We start from the raw sequence: 24,964 nt of genomic DNA, 5'->3' as shown, positions 1-24,964 counted from the left end.
CTATACCTTCATGTCCATAGAAGCCGATTGCGATGAGCTTCCATCTTTGGACTCTAGGCTATCCTTGCTAGCCGGCCCTGATCCAGATTGGCCTGGCAATATAGATGTTAGTGGGTTTCTCAGAGGCATAGTCAATTGTTCCAGCAGTGCGTCTGATCGTCGCTGTGTGGTGGACGGAGCCTGTTTCTCTGCTGCAGTTGTTTGAGAGGATAATGATGTTATTGGGCTTGGTAGCACTGAAGATTTGTTGCTGAGTGTCTCTGAAAAAAAACATTTTGTTTTATTTTTTTTAATAATATTCAAGGCAAAGGACAGAATTTTTACGAAGTTTTCAACCTACCTGCTCCATTAGCATTTGGTATAGCTTTGGTAGCCTTCAACATCGTCAACAGAGATGTAAGAATGACCAAATCTGACTGTTGGTATCCGCCATTCTCAAGGCCACATAGTCCCATTATTGGTAGAAGTAACTAAAAAAATAATCATGTTATGCAATATGCAACATTGTTTTGAGTTTAATACATATATTTCAACTTAGTTTTAGTTGATAACAAATACTTTGATAACATAATATTTAATTTGACAGCAACTATGAATTTACTGCAACAAATAATTTAAATAAATATATGCTGTCGAATATAGATATAACATACCTCCTTTTCAGAAACTCCTTGGGTGGTATTTTTTGAATTAGTTTCTGAAAGTTTCTTAAGAATTTGTCTAAGAATAATCCGGAATGCATCACGGGCTGTGGTGAGCTGATCAGTTGGTACTGTGAAAAAAGTTACTTTGTTTAAGTACAAATTATAACCATGCACTTAATGGTATCCCATTAAGTACATTATAATTGAAGACTTGAGTGGAAGAACATGATAAGTAACAGGCCGTTTTTGCATAAATGGAGGCTTTAAGGCGGGAAAAAACATTTGAAATTAAAATACTGTGCATATTATGTGTAGGCAGATATATTAGGCAGGTGATGAAGGAGATAAGTTACAAGATTTGTTCAAATTATAAGGAAAAAAATGAGTAAATCTCTGTATGTTACAAAATGTTAGTTCGTGTTCTGCAAGAACTTCTTACATCTTCAATTTATATTTGTACTTGATTATAATTGTTTGGTTTTCAACATTTCCGTATGAAAAGGCTTGTCAGACTATTAGAAAAATTGTTCAGGTGTACTTATGCATTGCTAGAGTGTTGATAGAACAGAACCATTGAAGACAGATTTGTCTCATATTCAATGGCTGCATGCTAATGGTATGCTAAGGTATGGTCTTTGAACTTGTAACAGGTTAAAAAGAAAATGGTTAACAATTTATTTCCCCCTGATAAACATATTCACAATCTATTCCATTTTTTTTTACTTACAGTTGTTTGCATTGACGCTAATAAAGTGTGCTGATAAGCACGCAAGGCAGGTGTAGAACAGATCATAAGTCTCCTCATGATTAACAAATTCATTTTCGCTGCAACAAAACAAAACAAATTAAAATGGGATTCTACATTACATAACGAAGAGGACTGTCCTTAATCTTATATCTTTAAACGAGCAATTCTTGTATATATATATAATTGGAATCTCGGAATCGGCTCCAACGATTTTCATGAAAATTAGTATATAGGGGGTTTCGGGGGCGATAAATCGATTTAGCTAGGAATCATTTTCAGAAAATGTCATTTTAGTTGAATACCGAGCAAAGCTCAAATAGCTAGTATAAAAAAGGGTACATGAAAAAAAAAACTATTGTGCAATAGTTTTATATGTATACTAGGCTATTCCGACTATACTCAGGCTTTGTGAGTCACAATATAATAATAATAATAAGAGAATACAGAAGTAAGATAGGTATAGTCTAAGCGATAAGTTGAGAATGGCGAAATATAGAGATAAGGGTCATAAAAATACGTGCGATAGCTCATTAGGTTCGGGAAGACGTCTGGAAAAATGTATCGGAAGCGGGTATTAGCTTAGCACACAAAAAATTGCAAAAGTTATAAGCAAATTAGTTTGCAAAAAAAAGGCATTATGTTTTTTGTTAAAAACTCCGAAACTATTAACATTTAAGAAATTTTAAAAAAAGATTCTTAAAGAAGAGGAAATTTCCATAAAAAAATCCCAACTCCCGGAATTCTATCTCTATTATTTATAATTTTAATTTAACGCTGAAAGTAAAAATGCCGCGCGGAGGCTCCGCGCGGCATTTTTAGGTAGCGCGCGTGGCTTCAAAATGGAGCACGTCACACTGATTATTTTTTTAAAGGTATTAAATATTAATTTAAAATTTTCAAAAACTTATGGTGTATTCCGAACACTTCAAAGAATTTGCTTCCGTTGGGAATTTAACTTAAAGTTAAATTTTCAACAAATTAGACAAATGTTAACTAACGAAATTTTTTCGAACTTCATACTAATCTATACTAATATTATAAAGAGGTAAACTTTGTTTGTTTGTTTGTTTAATTGTAATGAATAGGCTCAAAAACTACTGGACCGATTTTAAAAATTCTTTCACCATTCGAAAGCTACATTATTTACGAGTAACATAGGCTACTTTTTATTTTGGAGAATATAGGGTTCCGTAAGATATTTCAGTTTTTCGGAAACAACCAGAAAATTTACTTATTTTGCCTTTTCGTAAAATTACAAAACGATGTACAACAAAGTGCAGATTTTTTTTTCGATTTTTTATTGCACCTTTTCAAAAAAAAAAATTCTGCACTTTGTTGTACATCGTTGTTTTTGTATTTTTTAAGAGTTTCAGAAAAAGAATATAAAAAAGTTCAGAATTTTTTAATAATAAATTTTTAAGTTTTAATAAACAATGAAATTGTTGATAAATTTTTTTTTTGTTTTTGTAACCATATTGAGGACAATCAATCATGATTTCTAAGAGGAATTTTTTTTCTCAAATAATAATTTAAACAATAGAAATATTTAAAAAACGATTATAAACAATAAAAACTTGTTATTAAGAAAAATTTTTGTTTCTAAAAATCATAATATTTTCAAGAGAATAAAGGTAAGAAAAAAATATTTTTAAAAGCATCGAAATAGTCCATTGGTTAATAAATTTTTTATTAGCAAATGGCGGAAAAAAAAAATTTTTAGTTAATAGAGTCTGGCTAGCGAAAGATGAGACTGGCTTTTTGTTCCAAAAATGATTATGGTAACACTGTCACTTACGTCATTGTCACTTATAGCATCTGTTGTTTATGTGTCAAAGTGAAAAATATTTCTATGGTTTACGTGATTTTCTTATTTAAACATGACGAAAACTTTGAAAAGAGATTTGCGAAAACTGCTTTTTGCTATGATTAGTAAATACGAACAAAAAAGAAGTGAAAAGGATGCAATTTTAAACAAAAACAAGATTGTTTACATAAAATGTCCCAGTGCATTGGTAAGTACAGGTAAAAGATTTTGATACTTTCAATTACAATTAATTAAAATAATTATTATTTATCATGTAATTTAATTTATTGTTTTGCAGGTAACATAGATGATGCAAAGAATTCAGCAAGTTATAATATCAAGCAAAAATAAATTAAGAAATATGTTTCAAGAAGAGTGTTTAAAGACAAAATCAGTTCCTTGATGAGATTTCTTATTTGACCGGTAAGACCCTAACGTTACAAAAAAAATACCTGAAAGCAACCTTGTTATTGACTCCTAACTTTATGAACATATTTTCAGGTGTCAGTGTTTGTACCCTAAAAAGGATTAAAAAAGAAGGCCAAATAAATAAAGGCGTGTGGTTACGGGAGTTTGGCTGGGAGGTGTTATTAATGCATCCGCAACCTTCAGATTTTCACCTGTTTCGGTCGCTGCAGGATTCCTTAGGCAGTGTCAGGTTGACATCACAAGAGGACTGCCAAAACGACTTGTCGCAGTTTTTTCATCAGAAACCCCAAATTTTTATAGCAATGGGATCGTGTCCCTACCAACAAGATGGCAAAAAGTTGCTTTATAAAAAAACCTTTCGAATGTTTATATATAAAATGCGAAAAAAAATCCGCAACCTTTGATTTTCTGTGTTGTTTTTTCATCTCCCCTTAATATTTGGTTTTTGATCAACTTGCAACGGGGGATTATTAGATTCAGGCATGTACAAGTATGTATTAAATAAACGTATTTGAGTATAATCAATACAATCTATGATACTTGTAAGAATTTGTGCTAATACACTTTTAATTGCATAATAATATAACTAGCTGTTTGACCGAGCTTCGCTCGGTTTTCGATAAAACACGAATAAAATGACATTTTCTAAAAATGATTCCTAGCTAGATCGATTTATCGCCCCCGAAACCCCCTATATATATATATATATATATATATATATATATAGGGGGTATATATATATGATATATATATACCCCCGTTGGAGCCGATTCCGAGATTCCAATTATATATATATACAAGAATTGCTTGTTTAAAGATATAAGATATAGGAAATTATGTAACATTTAAATTAAATTATATTTAAACTTACAAACAGTAGGGACAATAATTAATTAGTTTAAGAAAATGAAGATAATTGTTTGATTAATTTATATTTTGTAATATATTTCGTGATGTAAGCAAGTATTAAAGAAGAAGTTTTAATACTCCGACAAAAACATGCAAGAGCTTTCATTAAAAACAAAACATCATGAAATGTACATATTGCAAAATAAAATTTAAGTAAACAACAACAATAAACTTATTTTTCTAGAAATAAGTTATCCAAACTAAAATATAATATTAGTGTCATAAATAATCAAGTATCAAAACTATAATTCCGACTATAGACAAGGTTGCCATACATAGATTTTTTGAATTTGCCGCCCTTTTCCAGTCTCATCTTTCGTTAGCCAGACTCTACATGTCCTTCATTGATATCAAATCAAATTACGTGATAATAAATGAGACAACTTTTTTTTTGACAATATTACATGGATTTCTAGTTTTTTGTTCAAGTTAAAAAATGATTATAAACAAAGTATTAAATTTTTATAAACTTTTATGGCATGATCTTGTTAAGTATGTTTATATCAAGGGCTCCACAAAGTGAAAAATTTTACGAAAATTATTTAAACGTTTTCTTTAAAGTACAATGAGGACGGAAGTTCGAAAAAATTTCGTTATTTAACATTTGTCTAATTTGTTGAAAAATTAACTTTAAGTTAAATTCCCAACGGAAGCAAATCCTTTGAAGTGTTTGGAATACACCATAAGTTTTTGAAAATTTTAAATTAATATTTAAAACCTTAAATTAAAATTATAAATAATAGAGATAGAATTCCGGGAGTTGGGATTTTTTATGGAAATTTCCTCTTCTTTAAGAATCTTTTTTTTTAATTTCTTAAATGTTAATAGTTTCGGAGTTTTTAACAAAAAACATAATGCCTTTTTTTGCAAACTAATTTGCTTATAACTTTTGCAATTTTTTGTGTGCTAAGCTAATACACACTTCCGATACATTTTTCTAGACGTCTTCCCGAAACTAATGAGCTATCGCACGTATTTTTATGACCCTTATCTTCATAATATTTCGCCATTCTCAACTTATCGCTTAGACTAGTAGAAGAATGAAATTTTATTGCTTAAAAAAAGTTCTAGTATATGAAAGAAAAGTTCTTGTATGTCCAGTCCCGCTTTCATCTAACCAAAATTTTAAAAGTTGAATGGGCCCTAATTGAAAAGAAGACCTTTTTCATGTCTTGTAATGTTCTAAAATTTATGGAGTTATAATACAAACGAAAGATGGATCATCTACTTATGGTGAGACTTGTAACAAATGTTACAAACACATGACGGTTGGTCTAATAAATATACGGAAATTGTAATTTAAGGTAAATAAACAAAATGAAACGATAATTTTGTCTAAAAATTATAGGTATCATGTAGGGTTGATAAAAGATGTAAGACTTGCACTTACCTTTTGATAATCGCTTGAATGATTTCTACGGCATCATTTTTCTCAAAAAACGGGCCGTACAACGCAGTTAAAATCGGTTTTATCGTAGTTGACCATTCGATATTTCCTCCTGAGGTAGCCATTTTCACGAATGACTTCCACAGATTGATGACTTCTCAAAAATGATATTTTGAAAATGGTTTTGACAAGTGACAAATGACAAACTGTCAGTGTTTTTTTTATAATGGCACTTCGGCTATAACCATGATACAAAATAGCACTGTTTCTGGTTATTACATCACTTTCCGGTCTTTCCCACATTTGTGCACGTCTTGTTCGTTTTGTTTTCTTCAATCAAATTGCGCATGCGCGAAGTTGAAAATTAGTTTCAGTGTCAGTGTCATGTGCCAAAATCTGACAGAAATTAATGAAAATTTAGCACATGAAGCTGACACTGACAGCTTTGCGCATGCGCAATGCGTTGAAAAAACGAAATGAACACGACTAATATTACACATTAAAAACCCAGTTAACACAATTTTAGGAAAATAATACAAAAACACAACATCACTCTTTCACGTTCCCGGCAAAACTCCAACTGTCAGTGTTTTTTTTAAGAAAATCTTTGGAAAAATAAAAAAAAGAATCATAAAACTACAGTCGGGGCAATTTAATAGGCCACATTTGACATCTGTCAGAATAATCTCCATAGTGAGGTAAGCTGCTTAAAAACATCGACCAAAACGAATAAATCGATACGGACTTGAAATAAAATATTTGAATTTTATATGTTATTTATAAAACCAAAAACTAATTCCTGTCCTATTATTACTTTTTCTTTTGTAAATTCAAGAAGCAAAATAAGACAAGTACATAATTTACTAGAAAAATTGCATTTATTCACTTGAAATATCAAAACTGTTAAATTTTGTATTATCATTATTCATTTCACATGAATATGTGTTACTTTTCACAACGTGGTTATGAATTTATGGGGATATATCGTTACAACTAATCAATGCATCTGATTCTACTTATTCGCTTTCGATTTTTAGAGTAACATCCCTAGAGTTTAAAAAGAAAAAAGGACAGCTGATGTAACATTGTACCGACGTTCAGTTTTTTAAATCATAATTTGTTTTTTATGTTAAAAATTGTTTATCAGTGAAAATAAATAGTAAAAGAACTCGCATTGGTTATGTTTATAATAAATATGTAATCGTTATTAGAAAAAGTGAATAAATTGTGCAGTAATAAGAAGGACTGCACGGCAGTCCTGCAGTGAATGGGCCTCACTGATGGGCGATGCGATTAGAGCATTAATACATACAATTTTTAAAATTTAAAAAAAGACATACGTCACCTACGATGACGTTTTTTCTATTGTCAATGTCAGTCAGTTGCCAGTTGCGCCAGTTGTCATTTGTCACTTGTCTTCGAAAGTCGTAAAACTGTTTTGTGTTTGTAAATTTTATTGTATTCCACTGGGAAAACGGTATTTTAAGATTACAAAATGTCTGAAACAACGCCGCCAGCTAATCAAACAATTAAACGTAAATTGGATGATGAGAATGACAAAGATCACTCAAGTAAATATTATTATAACCTAATTCTTTTTGGCTTCACTTATTTGTGACAAACTTAAACTTATTATTGTCTTTGCAGATGCCTCACATAAAACTATGAAGACCATACAATGTCCTTATTTAGACACCATAAACAGACATGTGCTGGATTTTGATTTCGAGAAATTATGTTCCATTTCCCTTACAAGAATTAATGTTTATGCCTGCTTGGTTTGTGGAAAATATTTCCAGGTATCTGTTGTTTATCTTTTGTATTATTTTTGATTAATCAAATCATTATAAACAGAGTTTTATTAGTTATCTAGGCATCTTATTTATGCAAGTATGGAAGAAAATTGACTCTTTATCAACTTATATTTCAGGGCAGGGGAACTAATACCCATGCATACACTCACTCCGTAGCTGAAAGTCATCATGTATTCCTCAATCTTCATACATTGAAATTTTACTGTTTACCGGATAACTATGAAGTTATAGGTGAGTTATTGGGAAATAGAAAATCTTTTTTAGTGAATTTGTGTTTGCATAAAACTGTTTGCCCTCTAAATTATTACATTTTAGGGTTCCGTACCCAAAGGGTAAAAACGGGACCCTATTACTAAGACTATGATGTCTGTCCGTCCATCTGTCTGTCTGTCTCCAGGCTATAAGTCAAGAACCACTCTAGCTAGACTTCTGAAATTTTCACAGATTGTATATTTCGGTTGCCGCTATAACAACAAATATTAGAAACAAAATAAAATTAATATTTAAGGGTGGCTCCCATACAACAAACGTGATTTTTTCGGCCTTTTTTGCTCTATATCAGTAATGGCAACAGGCCCTTTATTGTATGTTTACTACAATAATTATTAATAATATTACAATAAAATTAAAATTTAAGGGGGGCTCCCTTACAAAAAACACAATTTTTGGTCTAGTTTTTCTCTATAACGGTACTGAACCCTTCCTGCGCCAGTTTAACTCGCACTTGGCTGATAAATTTTTATTTATATATACACAAGTTTTACAATACTGACCTCTATAGCAATCATTACTTTTTTGTAGTACAGTGTAAACTCTATATAACAACACTGAAGGGACCGTGCATTTTATGACGTTATATAGAGCTGTCGTTAAATGGAGAGAAGAAACATCAATACTTTTTAGTCATTGTACGGTGATTTTTTACTAACCGTATTTACAGTTTGAAAGTTTATGTATAACTGAAAATATTATGATAACGAATAGATATTAATAATCCATGACTCCTTATTATTAGTTCGGGACTAGGGTCTAAAACAGCCTACACGTGCACTCAATCTCAATTTGTAAATAAAAGGACTAATTTCTTAGAAAGTTCTGTATGCATGATGCCGAAAGTCTAGTTTATTGCAGGCTAGGATAACAATGCGACAAAAAAACGTACACAGCTGCGCAGTACTAATTTTAGTAATTTAAAAGGTACTTTTTATTGTTCAATTGTTGTAATGCTGACGTTATTGAGAGTGGGTGTGATGCTATGTAGAGTGTACCATTGTATGGTGGACAAGCTAAACCAACCAAAGTCAATTGATTTCGACGCTTTAGAGTTTGTTGTTAAATAGAGTGACGTTACATGGTTACATGGAGTTTACACTGTATTTATAATATTTCAGATTCATCATTGAATGACATCAAGTATGTGCTGAATCCAGTCTTCACTCCTGATCAAATAACTCAACTGGATAAAAATACTAAAATGTCAAGAGCCATCGATGGCACCATGTACATGCCAGGCATTGTTGGACTCAATAACATCAAAGCCAATGATTATTGCAATGTTATATTACAGGTGATTCTTACTTGAAAAAAAGCTTTTTCATTGATAGCAGTCAATGTTCAGGCCATTGTGTTTAGTTTCAATGGAATTTGATGGAAACATTAAATTCATTCTTATGCTAAGTACTCACATGCGGTTTTGCTCGATAGTTTTACTCCAAGTCGAGTAATAATTACTATGTGGAATGCAAAACTGACAGCTCGGAGGCTCGCATCGAGCCGCTCGAAGGATTGATGGAACCGGATCAAGCCGGATTGATTGAATAAAATATATCGATTTAGAATAAAACTATCGAGCAATGCTGAATGTGTAGACGAAAGCCCGAGCCGCGGGTTTTGCTCGACGTTATTGCTCAATCGAGCAAAACCGTATGCGAGTTCTTAGCATTTCTCAGCTTTATCTTGCTCAATAAGAATGACTTGGTAGCATTAAGCTACCAAATTGATTAAAATGTTGTTTTAAACATGATATATTTGTTTTCTAGTGTTTGTCACAAGTTAGACCCCTGAGAAATTATTTTCTGAGGGAGGAGAACTATGCCAATGTGAAGCGACCTCCCGGTGACTCGTCGTTCCTGCTGGTCCAGAGGTTCGGAGAACTGCTGAGGAAACTGTGGAACCCTCGTGCATTCAAAGCCCATGTTTCTCCACATGAAATGCTACAAGCTGTCGTCCTGTGGTCTAAGAAGAAATTTCAATTTATAAAGCAAAGTAAGTGTTACTTTTGACAGTTTACATTTGTAGTAGTTGTTAAGTTAAAAATGGGTCATCAGGGTCTAAGTTATAGAATTCAGTCTACCATTTAACTATTTGGCTAAGCCCATTTGGTGTGTGAGCTATCAGATCAAATATCAAAGTGTACCTTTTCTGTTGTGATATTTTGTGAATTTTTATTAGTAGATTAAGGGCCTGTTTCACCACTTCCTGATAAAGTGCCGGATAGGCTACCCACAACTTTTTTGACAGATTCTCCATACTTCATCTGTCAAGTTAAGTGGTGGATAGCCTTATCAGGAAGTGGTGAAACAGGCCCTAAGATTTTTAATTATGTGTTTGTAGGTGATCCTATTGACTTTTTATCATGGTTTCTGAATTCCCTGCACATGGCTCTCAATGGGACAAAAAGTCGAAACAGTTCCATTATCTACAAATCATTTCTGGGTCATATGAGGATATACACAAGGTAAGATTCACTATTTTTATAATACAATTTGAATTGATTATTTTTACTTAATTTATTTCTAAACAAGTTAAGTATCAAATTGAATTGACGCCCAATCTATACATATGTCGTGTGAACAGAATATGCAAATGTTAACATTTTTTGTTTGTATTGCAACAATAATAATTCTAGTTTTTTTTACAATTTTGGGGATGAAACTAAACTTTCTTACATGATGTCTATTAACTGTTTTTCATTTTAGGAAGCTTCCCCCTCCAGATGCAGATGATGCTGCGAAGGTGGACTTGAATAGTGAAGAATACCAGGAGATGATCACTGAGTCACCATTTCTTTACCTCACCTGCGACCTACCACCAACACCTTTGTTTACTGATGAATTTAGAGAAAATATTATACCGCAGGTTAGTTAGGTACTGCATTTCGCCGCCGTGTAGAAAAACTGATCTATTGAACACAGAGTACTTGTTAAAGGGCGCATACAGACACGCGCGTTTTCAACGCGCGCGCGGATTCAACTCGCGTTTTTTCCAAAAGCAGAAATCGCGCACGTCTGAACGCGCCGTAAAGGTGCACATCACAGTCCATCACTTTTTCAGGGTGAAGGACTGTGGGTGTTATGCGTGTGATAGGTTCTTTAATAGAAACGCATTGTTATTAGGGGGATATTAGATTATCATATATATTGGATCCGAGATCATTGAGTCAATTATATTGGATATGATTCATTTCTTTCTTGATCATAGATTTTTGACATTTGCTGAGAGATTGGATCCAATATGGTCATAGAAATAGGTGTTGCCAGTTATTTAATATAAAAAAGAGTTTTTAATTTGTTGTTCGTTAATTATGTTTCAAATAATGTAATGTAATTATTTTTCTAATTATATACTTGGATAATCTTAAAAATGACGATGTCTTTTGATAAATCGAATTCTCTGACATCTAGTAACCCTGACGTCAATATCTGTCAGCGTTAGCGGCTTAGCGCTCTCCATTGGCTATTGAAACCACATATGACGTAAAATAGGATCAATGAAATATGATAATGTAATATGCAGATATGATCAAATAATCATATACAGGGTGTAACAAAAACAAGTGATAATACTTTAGGGTGTGTACGTGTTCCCTGTAGAGAGTTCACTGTGAAAGTAGCAGCGCTGAAAGACCAAAAATTTTTTTCACTTTTGTATGGGGAAACTCGTGACACTCGGGCCCTTGCCCATACAAAAGTGAAAAAAAAAATTTGGTCTTTCAGCGCTGCTACTTTCACAGTGAAATCTCTACAGGGAACATGTACACACCCTAAAGTATTATCACTTGTTTTTGTTACACCCTGTATATTGGATCCTATATTATATGATCATATAAATGAACCAATATGAATGATAATGTAATACCCCCCTTAAAGACCATATCACAAGTCACAACGCAAAATGTATTCTACTTTTCCAAAAAAACGTCGGTGCACAGTACATTTTACGTATCCATTTTTTACTGTCAAAACGTGGTCAAAACATAATATTATAGCAATTAAAATCCGAGATGTTTTATATTCACAGGTAAATCTATATCAGTTACTATCGAAATTCAATGGACAGACTTCAAAGGAGTACAAAACATATAAAGAGAATTTCCTAAAGAGGTTTGAAATAACCCAGCTGCCTCCATATTTGATTCTCTACATCAAAAGATTCACGAAAAACACATTTTTCGTCGAGAAAAATCCAACCGTTGTAAACTTTCCTGTGAAGAATGTCGATTTCGGTGATATCTTAACGCCCGAAGTGAAGGCCAAGCATAATGGTAAAACTATTTATGAGCTTGTGGGTAATATTGTTCACGATGGTACTCCAGAGAAGGGGACGTACAGGGCCCATGTTTTGCACACACCTACACAACAGTGGTACGAAATGCAGGACCTCCATGTGACTAGTATTCTACCTCAGATGATAACCCTAACAGAAGCATATATTCAAATATACGAATTAAAGCAAGATTAAATTAAATGGCTGTCCCTCGTCACATTGAGGAGAGACTCAAGTTCCCGAAATTGTTCATTTTAAAAATGAATGTTAGAAATTTAAGAATAAAAATAAAATACCATATCAGTTTCTTATTATTTACTAATAGTATAAACTAAATTACATCATACTTTATGTAAAAATAGATACACAGACACTTGGATTTACTTTTGATTTACAAAATGCACACATTATTATTTTAATATTATCTATTACCTCACACAGAAGGTATTAACATTATTTTTGTAGTACAATAACCCCCTGCTATCGTAATATTCACCTTGAATATGATATAATAACATTATAAAGTCTGGTATCGGGATAAAGAGAAATTCATTAATCGAACCCATCTTGTCTTATTCAGATGCGCGTGATTTTATATCGGGTTCACACAATGTGTGCGTGGCACCGGGATACTAATAATTTTGTTTGTATCTGAGGACAAGCAATGTTAGGTCAATAGACGAATTTCATCCTGTTCTGTGATGTGACTGGGCTGTATAAATATGTTTTTTACATTACCTTACATAATTGGCATCCAATTTACTTGTAGGTAGTATTAAAATTTTTAATTTAAAATAGAATCAAAGTAAAACCTGGGTTATTATTGGTATTGGGCTACTGTTAAAGTATTGTATGCTATTCTCGAATTAGTAATAATTGTAATTTCAGGCTTTAAGCAAGGAGCATAATATGAAATTGTTACAACATAAATAAGCCCTTCAATATATATTTATAAGCATTGTATTACCATTTAAAAATTAAATTGGAATTTTCTTATTAACAAATTTCCTGTAAGTATTGCTTAGCGGCAATACTCCAGAACTCGAGGCTAGTGACTTTCACCCTTTTTACCGGCTACCCGTTTGAATTCACCCATGTTGGTAGTAGAAATTGGTGATCCGTAGAAGGCTAGGTGATCAATTTGAGTGACGTCCCCACCGCTCTGGTTGTCTTTGATGAACAACTGAATGTTTTGTACGCTCTGGAACTTCACAAACCTCAAAGGAATTGGATTACCTTCTAAGTCATTTGGTGTTACTCTGAAAAGGATTGGTAATTGTAAGCATTTGTGTAGAGCGTAGGCAAGATTGCAATTTAGGGTGATTAAGGCTCAATTCACACCGGAATGGCAGAGGCGAGGCGAGCAGTTTCAGTGTCATATGATTTTAAACTTTATCTTCGTTATTGCAATACATAGTATCGCTTGAGAAATCGCCGCCGCCGGCGGCCGCAAGAGGCTACGAGCGTCCACGGGCGGCCGTAGATTTCTTAAGCGATACTATGTATTACAATAATGAAGATAAAGTTTAAAATCATATGACACTGAAACTGCTCGCCTCGCCTCTGCCATTCCGGTGTGAATTGAGCCTAGACACAACATAGAAAAGTAAGAAGACTTGTGAAACAAAAATTAATAGTAAAAATCACACAAAAAAGGAAACTATTTCTGCATACAATTTCATCAAAATCTATCAAATATTTTCAAAGTCTTCTGAATGAAAATTGTTCCTTTTTCAACTTCTACCTTTTTGAAATTAAATAAATAAGGATTCTTAAATGAATAATTGAACTTAAATAAAGTTCAAGAGTTTAAGGTACATATTTAAATAAATTGTAATACTTTTAATGCACTGAAACTATAGTTTGTGCATTTTAAGATAATATGGGTGACACTTCTCATATTCCTTGCTACGGGTTTTTTTTACAAGAAAACAAGAAAAATCAAAATGTAATAAATTATATTCCATCTACAAAAACAAATGTTTCCTATACCTAATTGTAAATGAATAAAAATGAAAAATTGCTTAATGCTAACTTATTAATATAAAATTATAAATTTTAACTGTGAAAATTATTGTTACGAAAATATTTGAAAAATGTTAGATGCATGAAATGGAACATAAGCCAATAGAGATTGACACTGTTGAATCGAAATCAAATCGATAAAAAGGTCGGCCATTTTAAATCGCCGGCGCCACTCTGAAACGTCAGTACGAAATCGATAATTTCGATTGCAATTCCCTTACGAAGTGATTCGATATTTTTAAATTATCGATTCATTTTCTTAGGTTACTTCCCTACTATTGTCAATTATAATGTGTCACCCATATCATCTTAAAACGCACAAACTATAATACTTACTCCAAATCTTGCACAGAGGCATTACTTGATGCCTGGTCAAAGTCTAGTGTTCTTGGCTGGTTTATAAATATTTTGACAAATTTGGGACCTTTATCACTGGGTCCCTTGATTTTTATTGAGTGTATCTTCACCAACTGCAAAAAAGAAGAGTACTTCAATATTAATATCACATTTCTTTATTTAAGTAAATAGGAATTTTAATCATAGTAGTGTAAAAATAATATTATAATATATCACAATTATTAATAAATTATTAATTAGTATGTTTTAATATTAACCATATCTCAAAACTTCATTTTCAATTGACTTATCCTTGTGTGATCTAAATTCAGTTCATATTGCAACATGACGTGTCAACACAATGCAAATTTGAATGGCTCATTGAAAAAAACATTGTAACACTGTGCAACATTGTAATGTGAAGTGACTCTTATACTACAAAAAGATTATCTGAATTAAAAAAAGAGCTATACCTGATTAAATGAAACATTGATGATTAATTGTTCATCACAGTCACTAGCTAGATAGCCCCCACCGCTGGTGAGACCGTGGGCCAGAGGATGATCATCCGCTTCATTCAAACATTCACATTCATTTTTCACTATGAAAGTAGAAAGGTCCATCTGAAAGATACAGAAAACATTTTTAAAGCTTTTTATAGTCAAAAATATACCATGGATATTTTTCATGTCCAGTTCAGATTTCGGAAGGGGTTCAACAACCTTAGGGGTTCAACAGGATATTTTAGTGGATTTCTTAGTGGACTTAGAACCCACCAATGGCTAAACCTTGAATGTTTTGTTAACCTAAACAAATGTTATGTAAGATATTGTGTCAACCTATTTCTCCAATATTCCAGATAAAGACAAACAGATGCTTGTACAGTTTTTCTGAGTAAATAAAAAATTAAGAAGGTACTTACATGACCTGCGACAGCGCTGTCCTCCTCAGCGGCGTCGTCAGTACCATAGTACTGTCTTACTTTATTCTCTAGAGTACCTGGATCGGCACCTTGTAGGCGGTCAATTTTGGTCTATAAAATCAATATTCTCATGTATATATAATAGCGGCAATCAATTGTGTAGTACAACTAATAACCCTCAGGAATTATAGTTTATGAAAAGAACAATTAATTTATGAAACACAAATATTTTATACAGACGTCAGAAACAGTTGTACTGTCGCCAACAGATTTGATGTTCTGTTGGGCTTAATTAAACAGTAGTATCTTGATACAAAAGTGCTACATATGGGATCCATTGTTGACTACAATGTATGTACTGTATACATATTTTTTCATTATTGTTACGAAACTTACTCTGTTTCTATAAAAAATGAACGTTGGCATTGCGCTGACGCCCTGAGCTCCAGCGGTTTCAGCGCAAACATCAACATCTACTTTCAGAAACACTGCTCTTGGATACTTGGCAGGCAGCTGCTCAAAGAATGGGGCGATTCTCTGGCACGGCGGACACCTGGTTAAAAAGTGCAAGCTTAGATGTTTGTACGTGTTATAGCAATGTAATAATAAGATAATTTGCGAAAAAATAGGTTAATTTACCAAGTAGCTGTGAAGTCGACAACAACTAATTTGGTTCCAGCGTTCGCCATCTCTGATTGAAAATGTGCTTCACTCTCTATAACTGTAGCGAGACCCATCTTAAATAAATGTATTTAGAACTGTTTTACACAATTTTTCACAGTAAATATTTGAAAATTCACAAGGAATAGTGGCGAAGATGATATTTGAAACTTCAAATTAGATGTGTCATTCTGTTTGGCTGTGTCAGCAAGCTGTCAAGTTTTTTTTTTGAAAACTCATTATTATGACGTACATTTCGCTCTCGATGTGCCTGTCCAACAAAAAATTTACCGATCATGATATTATAAAATAGGGAGTGCCTCCGCTGCCGGTTAATGGGAACCGGCGGTAAGTATACTGCCGGCAGCCGGGATATAAAACAACGGCTGACGGTGCCGGCACTCAAAATGGGAACCGGTAAAAACGCTGGGTTCCAGTGCCGGTAAACAAATTAAAAAATTATATTATTACCTCGAATGACTTTTTAACCGACTTCCAAAGGTGGAGGTTATATGTTCGGCTGTGGATATTTTAGTTTTTTGTGATGCATTTTGATCAAATGCTATCAAAAAGTATTTAAGATTTTGCACCACAGTAGGTATACTATAACTCCTTATACATGTTTGAGAGTTTCAGCGTAAACAAGCAAAGCTACTACCTATGCTGATCACATTAATCATCATCATCATCACTACCATTTATTATATTCATTATTATATACCTTATTATCTTTTCATAGTCACTTAGCTCAAGACTGATGTTTTTGATCACTATTATATTATATTTTATTAATAATTGTATTAAGTATTATCACAGAATAGATAATAGTACGTATTATTTGAAATTCACAATGTATAATATGTACCTACTATTTAATTTTAAGTTTTAATTTAATTTTATATATTTTATATGGGTTTATTGCCTGCAATAAATGATTATTATTATTATTAGTCTGTCATTTGACAAGCGATATTTGCCGAAAAGGCGCCGGCAGCCTATTCGACAAACATCGCGTGACTTCCGCAAACTTCGGAAAACGGCGCCGGCAGCCAATTCGGAAACCGGTGCGGCGCGGCGCCGGCAGCGGAGGCACTCCCTATAATTAATTATTATAATAACGACTTAAATATTAATTATAATAACGTTGCGACTAAACTAAATTGCAATTACTTATACTTACATAAATCGCAACTAAATTACGATTATTGTGACCGAATTAAGACTGAATCGCGACTGAACTACGACTAAATTGCGACAGAATAATTCTGACTGAGTTCAAAGTGAATTGCCATCGACTTGCGACTACAATATTGCAACTGAATCGAGTGAATTGTGACTGAATTGCGATTGAACTGCGACTGATTTGCGACTACTGCAGTAATGTATCCATTGGGGGAATTAATCTAATAACTCGTAGTTTACCCTTTCGTTCTCATAAAAATGCCCCGCACGTTTTTGTAGAACGTAAACAAACTAAAGTAATAAAAATAGAGGGTTAATCCAGCAATTTTTCCTACTCACCGAGAATCAATAAAAGTGCTTGAATCCGATACACGCTGTCATTTGTGTTTCGGATCTGGAATGTGTTCCTTCTAAATTTAAATAATGATAATATTTTTAAAAGTTTTAAAATTAGGCCTACGAATTCTAGTCCTAGTGACATGGGTTCAAACATCAAGTGCACAAAAAAATAATTATAAATACATAACGATTTACGATTTGCCAAGACAATCGGAGCTTGAGAAGTATGTGTCTGTCCTGAAAAATATTACCAACTTTTACTTGGAAAATATAAACAAAATTTCGATCAGCGTCGCCTTTGGTATATTCATTGGAAATGGTAAAATATGTCCTAATTTTAGAAGCACTGTTCGAGTTCTGATCCTGCCATAAAATCTTAAATGTTATAGAAAGAAAAAACACAAAAAGTGGTGTTTAAATTAAGTACTATAAAATTATATTGGCAATATGTACCAACTTTGTGATTGCTATTTTGTATTTAAGGAAAATTAATACAGTTTAGTAAAGGTACAAGTTGAAACCGAACGACATGAAGCAACCGCAGACGACGTGTCGTCGCGACACTACTGGTTTGGGTTTCTATGTATTTCTACGAATATGTGTCGCTAGCTTCGTGTCGCTAGCTGCGGAGGGTATTTCATAGAAACCTAGACAAGTCAAGTTCTGTTACCTATATTTGAACGTGTCAAGCCAAGTTCAAGTATAGGTAACAGAACTGGCGAGCAGCACCGAGTGTAATAATATAATACATACAATATATTATTATATACATCATACAAACCAGTAGTGTCGCTGCGACACGTCATCTGCAGTTGCTTTCATGTCGCCCGTTGCCAAACCGAAGTTGTCAACGCTTCTGAACTGTTTTATAAAGTAGGTAGATTTTATCTACTATCAGAGGAATTATTGTTTCATAGGCAGATGGCAGACGATTCGGTCGGGCTATTTAAATTTTCTAAGGCTATTTTAGTTATTTTAGTCATAGCTGGGCATGACGTATCCCGACCATAAAGTTAATACTTATATCTAACTTTATAATCCCGACCAAATTTTCTATATTGGGAATTGTGAGTCTGTGGTCTTTTCCGAACCGAACCGATACAGGCAATTGCTTAATTTGATTAAGCCCGGCCGCACATTGTCCGAAATTTCTGATCAGAAACAGTTTAACGTCCGCGCTGTCTCTTACATTTTGTACTGAGCCGAGAGAGCTCGAACTCGCCGGAAGAATATTTCGGATAGTGTGCGGGGTGGCGGTCCGGCGAAATTCAACTGTTTCTGATCAGAATTCGGACAATGTGCGGCCGGGCTAAAAGTTAATCTGTCATTGATTCCAGTGCACTTGGGACATGCGTTGCGATATAAGAAGATCTCTACCTCCTACCGGAAAGCAGATTTAATGGCCATCTATATGAAAAGTGAAGAGATTTTAAATTATTACCAAAAGAAGATAGCCGATGAAGAGTCTGGACGGGAATGCGTAAAGAGTAAAGTACTAATTAATTATTTCAAAGATTTTGTTAAGGGGACCGGAGAACGAGCAACAGATAACCTGATGGAAAGCGTTAACCACCGCCCACTGTCATTACTCATTTGTAACAACAGGGAGTTATGCAGTATCCTCTAGTATTTGTGAGTAGCGTTATCCTCCCTTAAAAGTATCCTTTGTCCTTTTCCCGGTACTCAAAATATATTTATAATCTAAATCGGCTCAGCGATTTGAGAATTTTAAAGAGATAACAGATACACTCACACTCACTAAAACTCAAGTACTGCAGAATCGATTTGGCTAATTTTAGTATTGAAATATTCGTGGATGTCCAGGGAAAGTCTATATTAGGAAAGCAGCGATGCTAATTTACCGGGTCATCTAGTTTGTAATAATACTAGCTTTTGCCCGTGGCTTCGCTCGCGTGGAATTCGAAAATCGTGTACAATACGAATATTCTTGCAAATCTCCTTTAGAAACATGATGTTTTTCCAAGACCAAAAGTAGCCTATGTTACTCTCTATCCTTTCAACTAAGTCGATGCCAAAAATCAAGTCAATTGGTTGCTTCGTTTGGCTGCGAAGAAAGGACAAACAAACAAACAAACAAATACACTTTCGCATTTATAATATTAGTATGGATAGCTGTTTCCCGCGACTTCGTAGGCGTTACCATAGTATAATAACGGAAATGGATAATTCTCTCCTTTTTATGGTCCCTTACTCAGATGGTAAAAAACGGAACCCGATTACAAAGATATAATATCAGCCTGTCCGTCTGTCCATATCCAGGCAAAGCCTTCCTCATATTAATCAAATGACACTTGAAATCTGTATGTTTCACATGTTTCACTATTAATTAATAACTTAGTTTGTTCCTAAGGAATAAGAATTGAAACTCAACACTAACGACGCAACATGTTTTTGCTTGGCAACATTACCAGGAGGGAGGGGGGGGGTATGGGGGGGCCCAGCCCCCCCAAGTACCGTCCGGAGACAAAGCCTCCCGCATGTTAATCAAACGACACTCAAAATGCGCAGATGCTAAGTTTGAATAAGGCATATATATCTGCAAAAAGGATCATTAATTTTTTTTACATTACACGAAAACTACTGATCCGTATTCAAATCGGATCAGTAGTTTTCGTGTTAAGGAAAAAGTTTTATACATACTCTTGCCCCCTCTTTTGTCCCCTTAGAGGGGTGAGGGAAAAATGTTATACACCAGGTATTAAATTGGAAAATACAGTTTATAATATGTTGTAAGTTTATTCAAGAAAAAAGTTTGATACAAAATCTGCCCCCTCTTTGGTCCCCTTTGAGGGGTGGGGGGGAAAAATTTTATACACCAGATATGAAGTTGGAAGAAGACAAATATATCTGCGAAAACCATATTCAAATCGGATCATTACTTTTCATGTTAAAAAAAAGTTTGATACAATATCTGACCTCCTCTTCGGCCCCCTTAAAGGGGTGAGGGAAAAATTTTATACACCAGATGTTAAATTGGAAAATAAAGTTAATAATATGAAGTTAGTCCATTGAAGAAAAAAGTTTGATACAAAATTTGACCCCCTCTTTGGTCTCCTTAGAGGGGTGAGGGGGGAAAAATTTATACACCAGATGTTAAGTTGGAAGAAGATAAATATATCTGCGAAAACCGTATTCAAATCGGATCAGTAGTTTTCGTGTTAAAGAAAAAAGTTTGATACAAAATCTTACCCCCTCTTTTGACCCCTTGGAGAGTTGGGGGGAAAAATTTTAGTACACCAGATGTTAAGTTGGGAGAAGACAAATATATCTGCGAAAACTGCATTCAAATCGGATCAGTAGTTTTCGTGTGATGCTGGAACAAACATACAGACAGACAGACAGACAGACAGACAGACAGACAGACATACAGACAGACAAAAAACTAACCACAGTTTTGGCTTCTATAGCGATGTAGTAACAGCCCCCGCTTATTATTTTTTGGATATCTTTAATGTACAGAATTGTCATTTCTACAGTTTTGTTATATGTATAGACATTTAATATAAAAATGGACGTCGATCATGGTCTGCATCTTCTTCAATCAATATTTACTCATGTTTTAGTTTCTCAGCTGTTCTCCAACGCTTCTATTTGGATCGCTCGCGTGACGAAGTTTGAACCACCGCGAGTACACTATGCAATATCCAGAGATTTCCACAGATACGTTCATAGTTGGACTCAATACGCCTATGTCGCTAATGTGAGAAGAGCCAACCAATGGATTCCCAGTGCGAAAGAATCAGGTAAGATATATACTGAGGTTACTAAGTAAAAAATTATGTTTTTTGTATGGGAACCCCCCTTAATTATTTATTTAAATTTTATTATTAATTATTAAAGTATAAATACAGCTGAGTATTTTGTGTACATTTCAAGTGGCTACCTGTCCCCCGACACACCGTAACAACAATTATGGACTAAAATATTACTTTACACAAGTCAGGAATTATTTGAACTTAAAGGCAGTAAATATTATTTCATTACTTTTTAAAGTTGTTTGGCGGGGGTTTTTTTAAATTTCTTAATTAGTATTTGTTGGTATAGCGGCAATAGAAATACATAATCTGTAAAAATTTCAACTCTCTAGTCTCTAGCTGTTACGGTTCTTGAGTTACAGCCTGGAGACAGACGGACATACATCGAAGTCTCAGTAATAGGGTCCCGTTTTTACCCTTTGGGTACGGAACCCTAATAACATCAGAAACGGTGCATCTCTATAATATAAATGCAAAAATGTGTCTATCACTGTTTACTGTTATACCTCTTCACGTCCATTAAACCGCTGAACCGATTTTGCTAAAATTGCTATAGAAATACTTCGATTCCCGGTAAAGGACTTAGAATACTTTCTATTCCGGGAAAATGTACCCACACACAATATGTTATGTTCCCACAAAACAAATTTTGGCGCAACGGAGTCGCCGGCGTCATCTTGTTAAACATATTCTCTTCATTCTTCTAAGCGACAAAGCTGGTATTTAGAGACCTTTTCATTATGTTATTCATTCTTAGATTACTGCTTGAAACTCCTTGCTGGATCCGATACCTCTGATGGTGTCTGCTTGCTGGACGATCATTGTTCGCGAATTGTAAAGAGTGGCTCAGACATCGGATATGCTTTGTGCCATAGGTAAGTTTGTAATAGTTTTACATAGTCTAAATTAGTATCCATACTAATATGAATATTATGCGATCTATCTGCCGGTCTTGTTAATAGAATTTGAAATGAAGAAACTTTGAGTTTCGCAAAAATATAGTTCCAGTTTAAGGACGCTATCACAGTTTTTCACAAACATCAGCGATTTTTAGGTACCTTTTTAAAGAATTAGGAGTCACTCTGCGGGGATATTTATTATTTTGGTTACACATGAAAGATAATCTCTCCAAGTCTACACCATAAAAATTTTATAGCCGCATACAAATTTTTCACATAAATACGTTTTAACCATCACAATAATCGTATAAAAGATTTAAAAAAATGAGGTTTGATTAGGTACCATTATAGCTAAACTAAATAAGTACACTGAACTAAGGAAAATAAATATACTTACAAAAAAATTGTTGCTTATTTAGTCCCTTGTACGAATAGCTAAATATTTTATACTAGCTGTTGCCCGCGACTTCGTCCGCGTGGACTTTAGTTTATAGTTGTTCCCCTACATCGATTGAGTCGTTTACGCGCAAATCAGAAAAGTATATTGTGTGGGAACCGCACATTTTTCCGGGACAAAAAACATTCCTTGTCCCAGATTCAAATTAGTATCTCCAATCTCCATGCCAAATTTCATCAAAATAGATTAAATAGTTTAGGCGAGAATCATAAAAGTTTTTCAAATCGGACCAGTAGTTCCTGAGATTAGCGCGTTCAAACAAACAAACAAACTAACAAACTCTTCCGCTTTATAATATTAAGTAAAGATAAAAATAAATAACACTTCTATTTATAAGAAAAATAAGAAACGCTCTCCTTATTACATTTTCGCCCTATCAAGAAAGCGGCGAGCGTCGTAACCGCCACTGTACAAGGCGCGCTGATATTGAATGTTATTTTAATGTCCTTAACGTCGATATTCGTACTGACCTGCTAATTTTTGTGATAGCGTCCTTAATTATTTTATTTTCACAACATACAAACAAAGTTGAAGCATAGGTTGAAGGGAACATTACGTGTTAAATATTTAGCTGATGTATTCAATAAGGTTAACAGAATTACATAAAGTTAACTCAATTTATTAACACTTTATCATAGGGGAATAAACACTCTATATGCACCTAACCTACGCTGAATCTTTTTAGAGCACTGCTACTGCTAATGGCAAGGAACAGCAAATATTGCAGCATACTCTCACCAGGCCAGGACAGTGACTTGCTTGACTCCTTCTGCTCTATGAGCTATGCTGAGGCGGAGTACATCGCACACCACGACTTTGGACTGGTAGATCTGATGTTGGAACACAGTAAGTTCCTTCAGTCTAAGTTTGTGATTCGTCATAGTAGCTCTTTCACCAATATTGGTCGGTAGTTTAATTGATATCTGGCAAGCAATGCAAAATTTAGGACTTAGTTTGCAATAGTACCTACCCAAGCTTTGTGCTATACACAAGGACACAATTCCTTTATATTGCAAAGTAACGCATCCATCCGATACATTAATTAATGAACTATTCAAAAATGTAACAGGCAGACAGACTGACACCGTGAGCGGCAAGTTTGTCAATTCGATGTGTAACCACAGAATATATAATATATTAGGTGTAACTACTATTTTATTAAGTTCAGTTTTGAATGGCCCATGCTATAATATGAGGTGGTATTTAATTCTGAAAGTTGTTGAGAATTGAGATAGAAAAGATAAGATACAACTTTCTTAGTTATTTCCCTTCCTTTATTACCTATGTGTATTGTCATAAGTGATACTCATTTACTACGTTCTTTTTGTTACAGTCAGTATCTGCATTTTACACGGCCGCACAGAGTTTCTGCGTCGTTCGTGGCTGAACAATATTCTAGAATTTCAAACTGCCTACGGATGTTTCAGCCAGAGCATCACCGATGTAGAAGATGATAACAACGATCTTCTAGAAGGAAGGTGCAGCGGGCACACTACCGCTTTAGCTACTAGTGTTCTAGCAGGTGCTGTGCGGTATATTATATTGGAACAATATTAAAATTTGAAGTGCAATAGATACCTATCTAAGAATTCCGAGAGTCGGGAGTTTTTTATGGAAATTTCCTCCTATTAAAAATATTTTTTTAAATTTCTTAAATGTTAATAGTTTCGCAGTTATTAAGGAAAAACGTAATACCTTTTTTGCAACTTAATTTGTTTATAACATTAACAATTTTTTGTGTGCTAATACACGCTTCCGATACATTTTTCTAGACGTCATTCCGGATCTAATGAGCTATCGCACATATTTTTAAGACCGCACATTGTCCGAATTCTGATCAGAAACAGTTGAATTTCGCCGGACTGCCACCCCGCACACTATCCGAAATATCCTTCCGGCGAGTTCGTGCTCACTCGGCTCAGTACAAACTACAAAATGTAAGAGACAGCGCGGACGTTCAACTGTTTCTGATCAGAAATTTCGGACAATGTGCGGCCGGGCTAAATCTCTACTTTTCGCCCCTTAGACTATAGTATGATGATAAGATGATGTTAAAGATTTATTTATTTTTCCTAAAAAAAACACTAA

General features: G+C 34.0%; 4 protein-coding genes across 7 annotated transcripts in view; 2 read left to right on the top strand and 2 right to left on the bottom strand.

Moving 5' to 3' along the window:
* LOC121729435 (protein purity of essence) overlaps window positions 1–6,056 on the bottom strand; it is a 63,973-nt gene extending 57,917 nt beyond the window's left edge. For all 4 annotated transcript variants that reach the window (XM_042117948.1, XM_042117950.1, XM_042117949.1 and 1 more), the window contains exons 1-5: window positions 5,925–6,056; window positions 1,372–1,469; window positions 654–772; window positions 341–470; window positions 7–260 (exon numbers count right to left, since the gene is read on the bottom strand). In XM_042117948.1, the coding sequence (XP_041973882.1) occupies window positions 7–260; window positions 341–470; window positions 654–772; window positions 1,372–1,469; window positions 5,925–6,046 (723 nt within the window). In that variant the 5' untranslated portion in view covers window positions 6,047–6,056. The remainder of the gene's footprint in view (window positions 1–6; window positions 261–340; window positions 471–653; window positions 773–1,371; window positions 1,470–5,924) is intronic.
* A 1,283-nt stretch (window positions 6,057–7,339) lies between these two features.
* LOC121729436 (U4/U6.U5 tri-snRNP-associated protein 2) lies at window positions 7,340–12,580 on the top strand. Its single transcript, XM_042117953.1, has 8 exons — window positions 7,340–7,492; window positions 7,569–7,720; window positions 7,852–7,966; window positions 9,127–9,302; window positions 9,775–10,000; window positions 10,349–10,472; window positions 10,714–10,873; window positions 12,035–12,580. The coding sequence occupies exons 1-8, from the start codon at window positions 7,417–7,419 to the stop codon at window positions 12,473–12,475; spliced, it is 1,470 nt and encodes a 489-aa protein (XP_041973887.1). The 5' UTR covers window positions 7,340–7,416; the 3' UTR covers window positions 12,476–12,580.
* Window positions 12,581–16,391, bottom strand: LOC121729437 (thioredoxin-like protein 1). Its single transcript, XM_042117954.1, has 6 exons — window positions 16,203–16,391; window positions 15,960–16,116; window positions 15,564–15,674; window positions 15,115–15,264; window positions 14,642–14,775; window positions 12,581–13,539 (listed from the first exon to the last, which is right to left on the bottom strand). The coding sequence occupies exons 1-6, from the start codon at window positions 16,298–16,300 to the stop codon at window positions 13,329–13,331; spliced, it is 861 nt and encodes a 286-aa protein (XP_041973888.1). The 5' UTR covers window positions 16,301–16,391; the 3' UTR covers window positions 12,581–13,328.
* Window positions 16,392–19,143: 2,752 nt separating this feature from the next.
* On the top strand, window positions 19,144–24,433 carry LOC121729564. Its single transcript, XM_042118118.1, has 5 exons — window positions 19,144–19,231; window positions 21,329–21,508; window positions 22,278–22,395; window positions 23,562–23,722; window positions 24,210–24,433. The coding sequence occupies exons 1-5, from the start codon at window positions 19,144–19,146 to the stop codon at window positions 24,431–24,433; spliced, it is 771 nt and encodes a 256-aa protein (XP_041974052.1).
* The last annotated feature ends 531 nt before the right edge of the window (window positions 24,434–24,964 follow it).

The sequence above is a fragment of the Aricia agestis genome, chromosome 8 (assembly GCF_905147365.1).
Source record: "Aricia agestis chromosome 8, ilAriAges1.1, whole genome shotgun sequence".
Taxonomy (NCBI): Eukaryota; Metazoa; Arthropoda; class Insecta; order Lepidoptera; family Lycaenidae; genus Aricia; species Aricia agestis.
The sequence above is the reverse complement of the archived record's forward strand: the minus strand, read 5'-3'. Positions and strand labels throughout refer to the sequence as shown.